The sequence below is a fragment of the Notamacropus eugenii genome, chromosome 1 (assembly GCF_028372415.1).
Source record: "Notamacropus eugenii isolate mMacEug1 chromosome 1, mMacEug1.pri_v2, whole genome shotgun sequence".
Classification (NCBI taxonomy): Eukaryota; Metazoa; Chordata; class Mammalia; order Diprotodontia; family Macropodidae; genus Notamacropus; species Notamacropus eugenii.
In genome coordinates this window covers 73803241-73818557 of record NC_092872.1, presented here as the reverse complement: position 1 = coordinate 73818557, position 15317 = coordinate 73803241, and the positions used below count along the sequence as shown (strand labels likewise).

General features: G+C 36.9%; 1 protein-coding gene across 4 annotated transcripts in view; it reads left to right on the top strand.

Moving 5' to 3' along the window:
• The window catches only part of LOC140501482 (uncharacterized), a 168610-nt gene that overhangs the window by 120020 nt on the left and 33273 nt on the right, over positions 1 to 15317 (top strand). For 3 of the 4 annotated variants that reach the window (XM_072605181.1, XM_072605172.1, XM_072605200.1), the window contains one exon: positions 2673 to 2862. In XM_072605181.1, coding sequence (XP_072461282.1) covers positions 2673 to 2862 — 190 coding nt within the window. Of the gene's footprint in view, positions 1 to 2672; positions 2863 to 11917; positions 13821 to 15317 lie in introns of those variants that run through there. The other variant, XM_072605190.1, reaches the window with a different exon arrangement.

Below are 15317 nucleotides of genomic sequence, written 5' to 3'. Positions count from 1 at the left end.
ATAACATATGATCCTTCTGCTAGCCCCTGCTGTGTGACATTTTGCTTCTGGGGACCTTAGTTTCTCAATCTCGCTTTAATGTTTTTCTACAGCTACCTAACTTGCCAAGATGATGAAGTTTTAAAAATTTATCCTTTCCAATGTGTGTGACAATGTCAAATAGAGGGGCCATCTCCTGGGGGAACTTTGAATGTAATTGCTTCAGGCAGATGTTTATGTTCTCTTAGCCCAGTGATATGGGGAGTGGCAGAAAGAAGTAAGTTAGGTACTGCAAATTTTGAGGGATGAATGGAGCCATCTTTGCTTGCCAGGTATCAAGGGAAGGCTCTTTTTCTTGAGTTACTTTTCAGAACAAAATGATCTAGGTGGGATGGGAGAAGAGGACTCACAATTGATCCCCATGTTATTTTATTTTTTAAAAAATTAAACTTTTAAAACAATTTAAAGTTACCTCAATACTTCTTTTTACATCAAGTTTATTTCTCATGATACCCTTCCCACCCAATGAGTCTTCCCTTGTAACAAAGATTGAAACAAACAAGAAAAATAGTTGTGTAGTGAGTGGGTAGAGTCTTTTAGGTTTTGAGTTAGAAGACCTGAGTTCACATCTTGCCTCAGGCACATTATAGTTATGTGATCCTGGGCAAGTCACTTAAACTTTTTGGGTCATCTTTTACTAATGAAGTTTCCAAGAGCACAGTGATGTTTAGTGGCTCATGCAGGCTTAAGAAGCCATATTGTCTTCCATCCCAGCACATTTTCCATAATAAAGATTTTCTTATTACCTAAAATGTCCAGAGGGGCTCAGATGATGCCTTATCTGCCCCTACTGTCTTCTTTATCATTTGACCTGGTTGGTGCCTAGATTCCAAATCCTCTTCCTGTCTTATCCTCAGCAAGGAATGAAATCCTAATACAACTGAAGAAACTCGTGGAGATACAAGCAAAATTTTAGTAGATAATTAAAAGGAAAGTATTAACAAACCAAAGTAATGTAAAAAGCTTGCCCTGGCCATATTTACATAAGCAGAATTGTTCTTTTCTTTTAATCCTCTCTGACCCTGACTACTGGCTCTGGAAAATTCCTTTTCTTTAATCTCTCTCCATTTTTCCCACGAGGAGGTGGATTAGATTTTCTCTGAGGTTCGTTTCCTTCTGAGATTCTGGGAGTCTAGGTTAGTAATATAAGAAGTCAGAATCAGGAGCAGGGGAGGGGAACGACTCCTTTCAAAGTGAAAGAGTGTAGGGGGAGAGAAAGCAGAAACCACACCCCCTCCTGGGATACTTTAAGGTGTTGGTGGCAAGCTTAGAGTCACTTTTCCAAAAGGTGCATCACATATCAAAAAGCCCAGTATCAATCTACAAGTCAGTAGTTTAGTTGGTAAGGAATTAGTAATGACCTGGCATTCACTTAATGTTCTGTCATCAGCTTGGGAGTCAGAGGGATGAAAAAACATAGCAGGAGAAAAGTCAGTCTCCTCTTCCCACCTTTCTTCCTCTTGTCTCTGACAGGGTTAATCAGACTCACGGTGGGAAGAGGGTCAGGGAGAAAGGCTGGGGTGGAAAGCGGAGAGATCAAAATATAATAGGAAACTGATACAGCAAACAGGATTGTGTGTGTTTACATGGAAGTTCATGCTCCAGGTTGGGATCAAATGCAGTGATCTTTCTAGGTCCCTTTCAGTTCTGAAAATTTGTGATCCAGTACCTGGAACCGAGACTCTGAGAGTCAAGATGGTATAAAAGGAGTTTATGAACCACAGTTCCAGTGCACAGACTGGACCAAAGAAGGGAGAATGCCTTGGATTCTTAAAAGCCTGCACCTGGTAGTGACTCATCATTGAATGGTTAACACATATGGCCCAGTCCTGCCCTAATGAGCATTCCTTAAAAACAGAGATGACAGAACTGATACTTTTGAAGCCTTAGGAACCTACCTAGAAATCAGTATAAATAGGGAGCTTATGGGAGTTTTGTCATTCCCTTTGGACTAGCTGGGGACAGGTATGAGCAAGAAGTCCAGTGATTATCTGCTTCCTTCCTAATCAGGGAACTTTGTGCTGAATTCTATATCCAGATAACACTTGGAAAACACAAGAGACCACCAGCACTATCTGAAGTATAAACTCTTCTGCATATCATTTCATACAGTATGTGCAACCTGACATTTATAAGCAAGGATGCTTTAAAAGTGACTCAGGTTGATTTGTCTCTGATGTGATCCTCAAGGGCCACATTCTTGTGTGCCCCATTGGTTTGGAATAGAATGTGAAACTGGGGGGGCACAAAACTCTAGTAGGAGTTGAGCTTTGCTTATTGGATGGATATCTGACACAGTAGAATACTCCAGGGCCACTTTTACCGTCAAGTGCCATTACCTTTAGATGTCTTTATTTTCAGTACAGTGAAATTAAACGGGTTAAACTTGTTAATGACGAGTGACTGCGTTTGGTGGGTTTTATCCATCTTCTGACTTGTTTGTAATCTCACCTCATGTTATCCCAGCCTATTTACTTGCTTCTTCAAAATGTCATTGAAATAGTGACTTCCCCCTGCAAAGGAAATGCTATACAGGTAACAGCCAAATGCTGTGTACGTGTGTGTGTGTATGTATGTGTGTGTATATGAGTTGAACCATGAAGTACGCCTAACTCCTTCTTTTCCCCTTCCAGCCTCAATAAACTAGAAGTATTTGGCTGTCATGCTCTCACAGCCAGATGTGTGGGCTGTTTGGCACTATCCTGCCCCCATCTGCAGACCTTGAACATTGGGAGAGTCCCCAAGATCACTGATGCTTGCTTTGCCAAGATACTGACAAACCTGAAAAAAGTAACTACTCTTAATGTGACAGGTCTTGAAATGGTAAGGCTTCTTTGACATGAATTTAAGTTTTCTCACAGTGTCTTGCTTTTTTCTTGACTCTTTCTTCAGGATCCTAAAAATGTTATTATAATACATAATACTCTCAAATTTTCCCCATGTATATGGAAATGCATGATTATAATTTTAAGGAGGTAAAGTATGCTAAAATGAAACATAATGGATATTTGCATAGCTATTTTATATATAAACTTGTTTCCATGTAATACGGTGCTGATAATTGCATGCAAAATAGGAGAAAATGAAATGTATTACTTCATTATCCCTCATGACTGTCCAATAAGGTAACTAGATTTCTAAATTCAGCAGGCAAAACACTTGAAAGTTGAAGAAACAAAGTGGGTTCTCCAAAGAAATTCAGTAAACTAATTGGGGGGTAGGGGATTGGAATCAATCTTCACTTTTCATGATTTTTTAAAATAAATTCACATGTAAGACAATCTCTGGAGCTATTTCATATAGCAGAAATGGAAATTAACTTTCTATATGTGCATATGACCCTTATCTGCTGAACAGAATTAGTACATAGGTTGATAAGATGATGACAAGTTGATTTTTAGTGATCATCGAGTATAGATCTTTGCCATCCTTTGTCCCTCTTCTTGCCACTGCAATGGAAGAAACAGAAAAAGTTCCCATAGGATGGAGGGTCATTTTGGATTTTTATCCCTTTGCAATGATAAAAGGATTTATCACATAGGTGCCAACCTACAGTGGATAAACATCTCTTACACTTAACTTGGCTGGTGTTTGGAATGCAAAGCCTGAGACTGTTAGAAGCCTTTCCAGCTGGATAGAACCTGCTAGAGCCCCACTGGCTTGGTTTTTGAGAGGTCAGGGTTACCTTTTTGCCAAGATATGTCATTAGGGTAGGGCTCTGAAGAAGATCTCAGTGAGCTCACTTGCCACTCCAAAGAGATTAACTGTAGCAATACACGTAGGAAAAGCCAAGTAGATTGACGAATGCATGTTGCCTGCCGGTCACAATTCTAGGAGTATTTCCTACCACTTGGCACAGAGATAATGGTCTAAGAGGTGCAGAATTATATATACACCTATACACGCATATCTTCATATGTAGCCAATTGTGATTTTATTTTGTGCAATGATACTTTTTTGTTATAACTGAGGGGCTTTTTGGGGGCAACTTAATTGGGAGAACTGGAGGGCATTGATGCTTATGAAATAAGAGGAAGAAAGGAAAGAAACGCATATTAATAAATAATTTAAAAATAAACAAGAGAGAAGGAAGTTCAGAAGGGAACAGGCAAACAGAGAACACTGTTGGAGCTACCATGTGTAATTTATATGTGTGTGTGCATGTGTTTGTGCGTATGTATTTAAATGTATATTTACATGTATATATTGAAGCCACCAAGTTCATCCACTGCATTCTGAGCCATTGCCGATCATCTTGATTCTGTCCTGCCACTGGACTGTGATGACTCTGGAGGAGAGAGTGAGACTGACGACTTTGTGCAATTCTGCCTTACTTCACTTCAGTTTATTCATGAATCAAAAGATATCACATTTATAATATTTTGTATACATTTATATATACTGTATACATAAAATATTTATCATATTTTATATAAACTGTATATATGGTATATATTTATATATATACACACATATGTATTTACATATATAATCTATACACATGCCTATTCATACACAAACATAAATTAATATATGTAGTAGAGATTCACTATTTTATATGCAGACCTCTTTTTTACTCCTTGTAATATTTGTTTGTTGACATTTATCAAATTCATAATAGAAAAAATTTTGAAATATATTTCTCAGATTATGACAACTAGCATTTGTGGCGCTTTTTATAAATACTTTCTCATTTGATCCTCATGATAACTCAGTGAAGTAGATACTATATTATTCCCCTTTAAGATACTGTTATTATTTCTAGATGAGAAATCTAAGGCTGAGGGAGGTTAAGTGACTTGTTCAGGGTCACAGAGCTATTAAGTATCTGAAGCAGGATTTATACCCAAGTCTTTCTGTCTCAAAGTCCAGGACTCTACATACTAAGCAATCTGGCTGCCTCATCCCCACTGAGTAAGTCCCTCAGTCCCTATGCCTTAGGAAATCCAGATAGACAATGGAATGGACCTTGAACTGAAGAGGAAGAAGAGAGTTGGCTCAAACCACTCTTGGAAAATCGTACATTGTTTTCAATGATTCCTAAAGCTGCTGTTAGCTTTTGCTACTGCAGATAGCAAAAGGAGGGATTTCTTCAACACTATCATTCTTACAAGGATGCTCTAAGGCTGCCAATTATGGAGCCCTGCGGTTCCAGAAGAATATAGATTGTCGGTCATCCTGCTGGCTATGGAAAGACACACGGTAGCTACTCACTCATCATCAAGATGATCTGCATACAAACTAGAGGCACTGTGGTACAGTGGAAAGTGTTGGTTTTGGAGTCAGAGAAGCTGGGTCTCTACCTGTGGGACCTTCTGGCCCCACAAAAGGGGGTGAGAGTAATCCTTTAGATATGTGCCTACTATGTGCCAAGCACTGTGCTAAGTGCTTTTACACATTTTGTCACAACTTTGGGAGGTAGGTGCTCTTATTATCCCTATTTTACAGTTGAGAAAACTAAGGCAGACAGATCCAGTGACTTGCCCATAGTCATAGAGCTTGTAAGTTTCTGAGACTGAATTTGAACTCAGGTATTCTTGACTCTAGGACCAGCACTTTATCCACTGCCCCACCTATGAGTTGCTTCTGGTAAAGTAACTTAATCTCCCTGGACCTCATTTTCCATGTCTGTAAGATTAGAAGGCTATACTGGATGATATATATCCAAGATCTTTTCTAGTTCTAAATTCATTATTCTATGATAGCAATTGGTATAAAAGATTGTCCAGAAAATGTATCACCGGAAAAGGAATTGGGTCATTTGCTGGTTATAAATGATGATAGAAGGGCCATTTTTGTCTTCTCCCTCATCCTCAGTTTCCTGTTGGTCATCATGCCTTAAAGGTCCATACTGTGTGGTGACAAAAAGGTTTAAGATAGATAATCTGAATGTTGTAGTGGTATCAATAAAATATCAAATAAATTAAATAAAAATCTTCCGAGTTTTGTTTAGATCTTGCATAGAGGAGTTATGAGGGGCATGGATAAGGATCACATAGCATCAGAAGGCAAGGATGGGCCATGATTTATAGCAGTGGAGGGAATGTTTGTGTCATCAAGAACCAGTAAAATGTAGAACATAGAATGTTGAAAAAAATTCAATGACCATTCATGAATCCAGAGGACCAATGATGAAAACATGCTGTTCATTATAGAGAAGTGATGGATTTGGGGTATAGAAAGAGACATTTGTATTTCTGTGTGCAGGCATTGGGAAAATCTGTTTTGCTTAACCTTGCCTGTTTCCTGTAAGAAAGTTATTTTTCTTTTCTGTGTGTGGAAGGGAGAAAAAATAGATTTCTGTTAATTTTTAAAAAATAAAGAGGTGGGAGTACTACAAATGTGAAATGTTGCATGCATTTTCAGATGAGTTCACTATTTTTATTTTTAATTAACTTTTACTTTGTTACAAGACATCTCTGACAAAATGGGAATGATTTGCAAATATGTGTAATGTAAAAACAAAACACATGGATATCATTGAAAGTGAGCACTCCTCATAGAATTTGGGAAAGGAACATAATATATCCTCTTTATTTTTGGACTAAAATCCAGATTGTTTCCCTCTTTGTTGAGAATTAATTCCTAGGCTGTTATTAATGTGTGGTAGAATAATGTGAAATATGATTTAGTGCAAATGATAAAATGATACCAGCTTGCATTTAAGATGAGCCAAAATGCAGCTATACTGTGCCTTGGTTGAGGTTTTTGACAAACTAAGTCTGCAATTTCCTACCATCACAAGTGAATGTGATGTGATGCTGTGTACCATATTACCAACAGCTGTGTTATTTTAAAAAAAAGAACCTTTGAAAAGAGAACAGAAGGAAAAATGCTTTGGATGGATACATTGCCAGTGTGGTTAAAAATGAGGCTTGTTATTACTTCAGAACAAAAATTTCATGTAATTGAATGGCAGGAATGTGGTCATACTAATTCTAAATAGGCAAGATGTTGGAATGCCTGAATTTATAGTACAGAATATTATAAAACAAGTAGGTGAAATTGAAGTAAAAAGTTATCTCAGCTTTTTGTGGTTTGCAAACTACAAGAAATAGAATTGTTCCAGTGATAGAAATGAAGCATCTTTTAGCTGTCAAGATGGAAGATTGCAATAAAAAATGCATTTTCTTAGAGAACCTATCCAGATAAAGGCTTCAGGTTTATTTAAGATAGTGAAAGAAAATGGAAATGAAGTGAATAGTGAAGCAATTTTACTATAGCTTTGGTTGGTCTGATTGCTTTAAAAATTGAATTCAGTTACATAATGTTAAAATTCCAGAGAAGTGGCCAGGGCAAATGAGGATCCAACAGCTAAATTATTCTCATGTTTTGAAGACAATAATCGAATAAAGTGGGCACATTAATTAACACATTTTTTATGTGGACAAAGGCTTATTTTGGAAAAGTATGAATTCCAGAACTTATATTTCTATGAAAGGAAAAAAAGAAATCTCAGCCTGGATTTAATTGAGAGGTAATGTAGCAACGATTTTAAATAAATATCTATGTTTATTTGTTAATTTCAAAATATTTGGGCTCCTAGAGGCTACAACTATCAATGACTTTTTTGTTATTTGGTGGTTAAATAAGAAAACATGGATGACTAAAGCTGTTACTGAAGACCCATTTTTCAAGTTGTTTAGCCTAGCTGTTGAGAAATATTGCAAAGACAATATCACATTTAAAGCATTACTGATTTTAGATAATGCCTCAGGTCGTTCAACTACACTTGGTTCATTGTGTGAGAATGTGAACATGCAAGTTTACTGAGACATGAATAAAGCTTTTGGCATACAGAGAATGTATAAGAGATGTAAAGAAAGACAGTTCAACCTATACTTGACAATATTTTAAGGAACAATAATGAATTTTCATTATATTATCAGTGTAGGCTTATCTTTACATATGGTATTTGATTTTTTTAGTTTTTTAAAAAAAATTTTTGCTTTCTCTACTCTACATTTGAGTCAGAAATACATTTTTTCTTACTATTTGCTATTCATTAACAAACAGATCAAAAGCTTATTTTTAAAAAGTTGCTGTGTATTTCCATTGGGTTGGAACCAATGACTATATTTTACATATAATTATAACTTAAAAGAGTGCACATTCAAAAAATGCAACAACTTCATGACATTCCTTATTCACACTAATTGGGATTTAGCCATATTTATACTGGTACAGAGAAAGAGCAAAGGGTCTTGGAGATCACTTAATATAGCATTTCCTTTTCCACATGAGGAATCGAAAGTCCAGAGAAGTTAAGAACTTTTAAGTGCTCTCCTTGAGGGTACAGAGTCTTCTTTTCTTTGTATTTATACACCTCCAATGCCTACCACAGGGCTTGGCACATAGTAGGTACCCAGTAAATATGTGTTAAGTCAAGGTTAGGTCTTTAGAACCCAGCTCTCCTGATTTCTAAACTAGTCTTCTTGGTTGATCAAAACACTGTCATTTTGTTTCTTGATGTTGAGGAGAGAGTTTGGGAGAACTGGTTCAGGTGTGAATGAATTCACTAAGACCTTCTCTATAGCCCGTTGGGAACTTTATTAACATAAAAGCAGCAGACCTGAGATTTAGCAAGGAGCTAAACAAAGGCACTGATATAAGAAAAGAACCAGACAATACACAGCCTGTAGGATGATGGTGTAATTTTTAGGTTTCTAATGGGGGTTGGAGATTTTAGGGACAGGATGAGGAAGATGGATGACACAAGATAAAGGAGACAGAGGAAACTTTAAGATCCAGGATGGGGGAGACAAGAAATTTTATGGTCCAGGATAAAGGGTAAGTTTTATGGTATTTCAAGATAAGGGGGATAGATTTTAGGGTGACTTCAGGTTAGAAAATAAACCAGGGGCTTCATAAAGTCAACCCTTAATATTATTTTTAATTCTTAGGACATTGGATCCACATCACTGATGCAAAATTTGGTATGTTAAAGTCTTCTGTCTGACAATCCATTCTCATGATAGGATGCTCATAACTTTTGTTACATTGATTGATTGTAATGTTTTCACTCTGTGGGCAGACAAAGACTTCTGTACAAGGATTCTCTGACGTATACAGTTGAATTAATATTTTTAATAAGCTCGGCTTTCTGTTTCACTAACACCCCCCGGGGCTCTGAGGTAGTGTTGTTCTACCCACAGTGCAGAGTGAAGTAATGAAAGAAGAAAAATACTTTAGGCTTTCTTTAATCAAAATGTAGCTTCCCTGAGAGGAATTCTCCATTAAAGTCTGACAGTCTGCCCTCAGCTCACTTGATGCTGTTATTAGATATGTTTGGGGAAATCTTTCACAGACTCAAAACTTCTGAAAAGAAATCTGCCTTAACCCTTAATCTCTTTTTATTCAAAACAACAAACAGCCCAGCCACTATGATTTTATTTCCCTGTAATTCTGGGTGTCTTTGCTTGTAGTTTATGTGAAGTTAGAGGAATGGTGCTGTGTATCTTGTGTGAAAATATCTCATTTATAATGGTGGAGTAAATAGGGTGCTACAAGTATGTATTCATAACTAGTGGAATGCCCCAAGGGGGCATGTTCAATCAGCATCCTAATCAGAGGATAGGGCCTAGTTTCAGCATGCATGAAGGGATATCCTCTCTCGCGTACCCTGAAATCCTGGGATTATGCCTGGATATCTTCTGACTGCTTTCCGTTGGCCATGGTGACTTGAGAATTTGTAGAGTGTGGTGACAAAAGAATCTTTTATTTGGCTGCTGAGCCAGCAGGCTGTGGCTATATTAAAACGGAGAGATTTCCTTCCCATAGACTTTTCTTCCTACTGGTTTTAAAGCAGTAGGCAAATTCTCTGAGTTGTCTAGAGAATGCATTGTTAGAGGCTAGTTTATAAATATCATTGCCATCTAATTCATTTCCCACCTTTTGCTTAAATGGATAGATAATATGCGGAATTTCTCAAGAGTACTTATTTTGCATTCTTATTTTTGTGATCCTGAGGCAGGAAGGGCATTTTGTGCATTAAAATCACGATTCCCTCTATATTGGGAAATAAGTTCATTGAAATTAGCTTGGTTATAATTGTTAAATTAAAAACCCTAGTGTACCTTTAAAACAGGAGAAATCCCAGATCCAAAAAGGGAAACCTGGGATGAACCAGAATCTGATCACAGTTTACAAAGATTATAAATGCATTTATTGCCTAAGAAGGAACTTGCAAGATGGAATTTTTTTTTTGTCCCATGTAATGGATCTTTCCTGACCCACTCTTACTTCATCAAAATTTATCTGACCTATTTCTATATCTATATCCTATATTTGTATATCTATCCTATTTCTAGAGTCTACTGTACTCTTATTGAAGAGTCTATTATTGTGCCATAAAACTCCAAGAATATGAAGAATCCAGGGAAAGCATGAGAAGACTTATATGAATTGATTCAATATGAAGAAAGCAGAACCAGAAAAACAATTTACATGATGATTACAAACAATATAGATGGAAACACAGCAACAAAAGAATTTGAATATAGTTGATCTTCATTATTTGCAGATTCTATATTTGTGAATCCACCTACTTGCTAAAATTTACTTGCAACCTTGAAGTCAGTACTTACAGTGTTTTGGCAGTCATCTGTGGACATGTGTGGAGCAGTGAGAACTTTGAGTCATCCAGTGTGCATGTTCCTAGCTCTGTCTTCTTGTTTCAGCTCTCATACTATAAATGACTGTCCTTTTCAGAGATAATTTAGTGCCATGTTTTTTACATTTTTGTGCTTTTTGTTGGTGATTTCACATTTTAAAATGACCCCCAAGCATAGTAGGAAGTCCTGTCTGGTATTTCTACATGTAGGAAGACTTTACAGAAAAAATATGTTTGTTAGATAAGCTTCATTCAGAAATAAGTTATGGTGCTGTTGGCTGAAAGTTCAACGTTAATGATCCAGCAGTATGGCACACCCATAAAAAAAGAAAAGGATATTTATTGATCTGCATATGAGGCTGCTCCAGAAAGTAAATATTGTGGCCAGAGGTTCATAGGAACTTAATTTTATATTTCCCAAAGAAGCAATGGTTTAGTATTCACTAATTCATTGTTCACAGTGACTTTATAAAGCTTAACTACTGTGAATGATGAGACTTGACTGCCCTTATTATAATGACCAAGAACATCCCTAGAGAAGAGTTAGGTAATTGTACCTCATTCACTTTTTTGTGGTGGAATGAGAAGTAACAGTGAGGTGCTGTTAGACTCTGTGATGTGTAAGTCAGTTTTGCTAAACTAATTACAAATTATAGCTTGATACCCTTGATGATTTATATTTTTGCAAAAGCTAGCCCGTTTCCTTCCCCTATTTTCATTGAGAAGTCACTTTAATGTACATGTAGGTCATTCTCATAAAGATTTTGTAAAGAGAAAGTAAATGTGTAACAAAGGCGGTCCCCTACATGTAGCATGGGAATATCATTATGTGACTTACAGAGAGGCAGAATAGGTATCTCTAGCTTCTCCTCATCCACCTTTCTCTAAGGAAGACTTTATTTCCTGCCATGAGGGAAAGTAGGATGTTGGAGCCAGATAATTGTGCAGGAAAAAGAACAAATCTCTCATCTCTTCCACTCTGGCCAGCTCTGTTCTACTTCTCATGCAGGCTTGGGACGTTGATCTCCATAAATGAGGAGAGTTCCATATGAATGGGCTTCGGGATTTGGGTTATACATTTACACGCACACACATTATTAATGTTTTAATCTCTCGGTTGCCCTTTTTGGATATCAATATTATTCATGATTTCCCCTCCCCCATTCTTTGAGTGTCTTCTGCTATCTTATAAAATGATCCCTTAAAATTCTTGAAAAATTGTGTTGGCTTCATCATGTCACAGAATCCAAAATTGTCTTCTTTTAGAGAGCTTATGATGGACTAAGCAGAAGACCCCCATGGCAGTTTATGTACCAACATCTACTGAACAGGATGAGAAGATAAAGACATTCTATGAACTTGACAAAATCTTCCAAATATGCTTCAGTGACTCTGGGTGCAAGAGAGAATGCCCCACCCCCAAAGATGTGTTGAGAAACAAATGAAGCTTATAATAACAACTTTTATTTTTATTGCTTTAACATTTGAAGAGGGATTTGCCCATATTATCTCATCTGGTACAAACAACCTTGTGAGGAAATTGCTACAGTATTATTCCCTTTTAACAGATGAGAAAACTGAGGCTGAGAAAGATCAAGTGACTTGTCCAAGGTAACTGAGCTGAAGTGGTATTCAATCCCAGATCTTTCCAATACTCAGTTCATTGTGCTATCCTGTCTCTTACTTGCCAAGTGTTCCAAAATCTCTAGTCTTAAGGTATTTTTTTCTAGCAGATAGCTAGAATTTGCTGGACATGGTAAGACTAAATATCACCCCAAAATAAAATGACTAATATGTGAGTCATATAATCCACTGTATGCAGTCAGACCATCAAATAAATGGTAGGAAGAAAGGTCAAAATGAACATCAAATTTAAAGATTAAAATGAGGGCATCAACTCTAATTGGACCTTTTCAAAAGAGCCCATGATTACAAAAAGTAGAAAATGAAAAAAAAATGATACTGATCTTGAATCTTACCATTTTATTTTTTTAAAAATTAATTTACTTAACTTTTAACATTCATTTTCACAAAATTTTGGGTTCCAAATTTTCTCCCCATTTGTCCCCTCCCCCCACCCCAAAACACCGAGCATTCTAATTGCCCCTATCGCCAATCTGCCCTCTCTTCTATCATCCCTCCCTTCCCTTGCCCCCATCTTCTCTTTTGACCTGTAGGGCCAGATAACTTTCTATACCCTTTTACCTGTATTTCTTATTTCCTAGTAGCAAGAACAGTACTCGACAGTTGTTCCTAAAACTTTGAGTTCCAACTTCTCTTCATCCCTTCCTCCCCACCCATTCCCTTTGGAAGGCAAGCAATTCAATATAGGCCATATCTGTGTAGTTTTGCAAATGACTTCCATAATAGTCGTGTTGTGTAGAGTCTTACCATTTTCTGCAAAAACTGAACAAATGTTAAATAGACACTGCAATTAAGAGGCCAAAAGAGCCCAGAAACAGTCCTGACCAATATTGAGAAGATGATGAGCAATATCACCTTTTAAAATGGCATAAACCAGTGGAAATGAAATCAAGTCTAAAGAAAGCTTGACAGTAAACTCAAGAGAATGATATACATTCCAAGTGTTTGTGCATCAAGCTGTTGGGACAATAACAAATGAATGCAGAGATACAAATATAACAATGTTTTTATAAAAATCCATGCTATTAATGAGCAACGAAAATGACGTTTGGACCTTAACACTCCATTCACTGCTGTGCTATAGAATATAGAAATGTAGAAAAACCACTTAGGAAGAAGAAGTTGGGAAGAATTTCTGGGCCAGTTACACTGTGGAAATATGGTCTACCCTTGGGTATATTAAAAGAATCAGAGGAAGACAGTGGTTTTAGAGGCAGTGAGGTGGCATGGTGAATACAGCAGTGAGCCCAGAGTCAGGAAGATTTGAGTTCAAATTCACTGTGTGAAGCGAGCAAGTCACTTAACTCACTATGCCTCAGTTTACTCTACTGTAAAATGGGAATGATATTGGCACTACCTTACAGGGTTTTGTGAGGATCAAGTGAGCTGTTTGTAAAGAGTCTAGCACAGTACTTGGCTCAAAGTTAGCATTAATAAATGCTTATTCCATTTCCTGCCTTCCCTTTTTAGTGACTTCTCTACAAATGCTTTATAGAAAGTCACAAATAAAAATTGCACAAGATGAGTTTTGTGTGCGTATGTGTTGGTAGCAGGGTGTTAGATTAGATAATCTCTGATTGTCCTTCCAGCTCTAAATATATGGCCCTATGATTTCCAAGATTCTATGCCCCATGACTGTTAATCCCATCGTTAGAAGGAGTAGTCACACAGATAAAATCATGGATGATGACTATAACAATATAAATAGAACATAATTAAAATGATCAAATTCATCCCTGGAAAAAAGTTGAGAAAATATTCCTTGCTTCCTTCTTTGAAGTGAAATGAGACTGTGGGCATGGAAAAATGGATATATTATCTGATTCTGTTGATGTGCAACTAGATAAACGACTCAAGTTAGGTTTTGCTAAACTAGGTAAGTATTGCTTGCCTACTGTAATAACTTGTATTTCTGCAAAAGCCTGCCTATCTCTTTCTCTTGATTTCATTGGGGAGTTGCTTGTTATGGATGTAGGTTATTCTCATATTTTATAGAGAGGAGAAAGTAACTTTATAATCATTAGTTATTAATGTTCTCTTGTTTGCCTTTTTTGGACATTAATATCTTCCATGATATTTTCCCATTTTTTTACTTTCACTACTCAAGATATCATATAAAGTGATTTTTTAAAAAATGCTTCCAAGACTGTGTTTCCTCCACCTTGTCATAGCATGCTCGATTATCTCATAGGGCTCATGATGAGATGAGTAGAAAGACTACTATGAAGGTCATGGCCGCTGATGTACCAATATAGATGATCAGAGAATTCCTTTCCAATTATAAATGTAGGACCTTATGATCTCTGAGATTTGGTTATTCCATGACTGTGAAGGGAGCATCCACATGGGCAAAATCACAAATCCATCAAAGGGTGATCTGTGCTAGGGAGGAAGTGTAGTATAGTTGAAAAGCATTGAATATATAATCAGAGGGTCTAGTTTGAATCACAGCTCTCCAAAGGATTAGCTGAGTAATCTTGGACAGCTTCCTTTCCTTCTTTAGGTTTCACTTTCCTCATTTATAAAACAAAGAGGTTAGACTACATAACCTTGAAAGTTCCTTCCAGTTCTAGATCTATGCTCTTGTATTTGACTGTATTTAAGTAATTGGATAAGACTTCTAAGATCTTGTTATTTGGTAAGCCCCAGGAGCAAAAGAACTGGTCCAAGCACAGTAAATTTTGAGCTGAAATGGGTCTTAGCTATCATCTAGTCAGATTCCTGCATTTTGCAAATAGATATTGGATTCAGAGTAAGGAAGAGGTGGGTTCAGATCCTACCTCAGACTTTTACTAGCTGTGTGACATTGGGCAAATCACTTAACATCTTTGGACCTTAGTTTCCCTATCTGTAAAAAATGAGGGAGTTAGACTCACCAAGCCTTCTAGGTTATTTCCAGCTCCAATTTTATGTAGCTCTTTCCCCAAAGAGGTGAAATAAGTCTTCAGAGCTCATACAAGGACTACTATTAAAAGTCATTTCTCCAGATTCCACTTCAGCAGAGGTGTCAAACACACTGTAA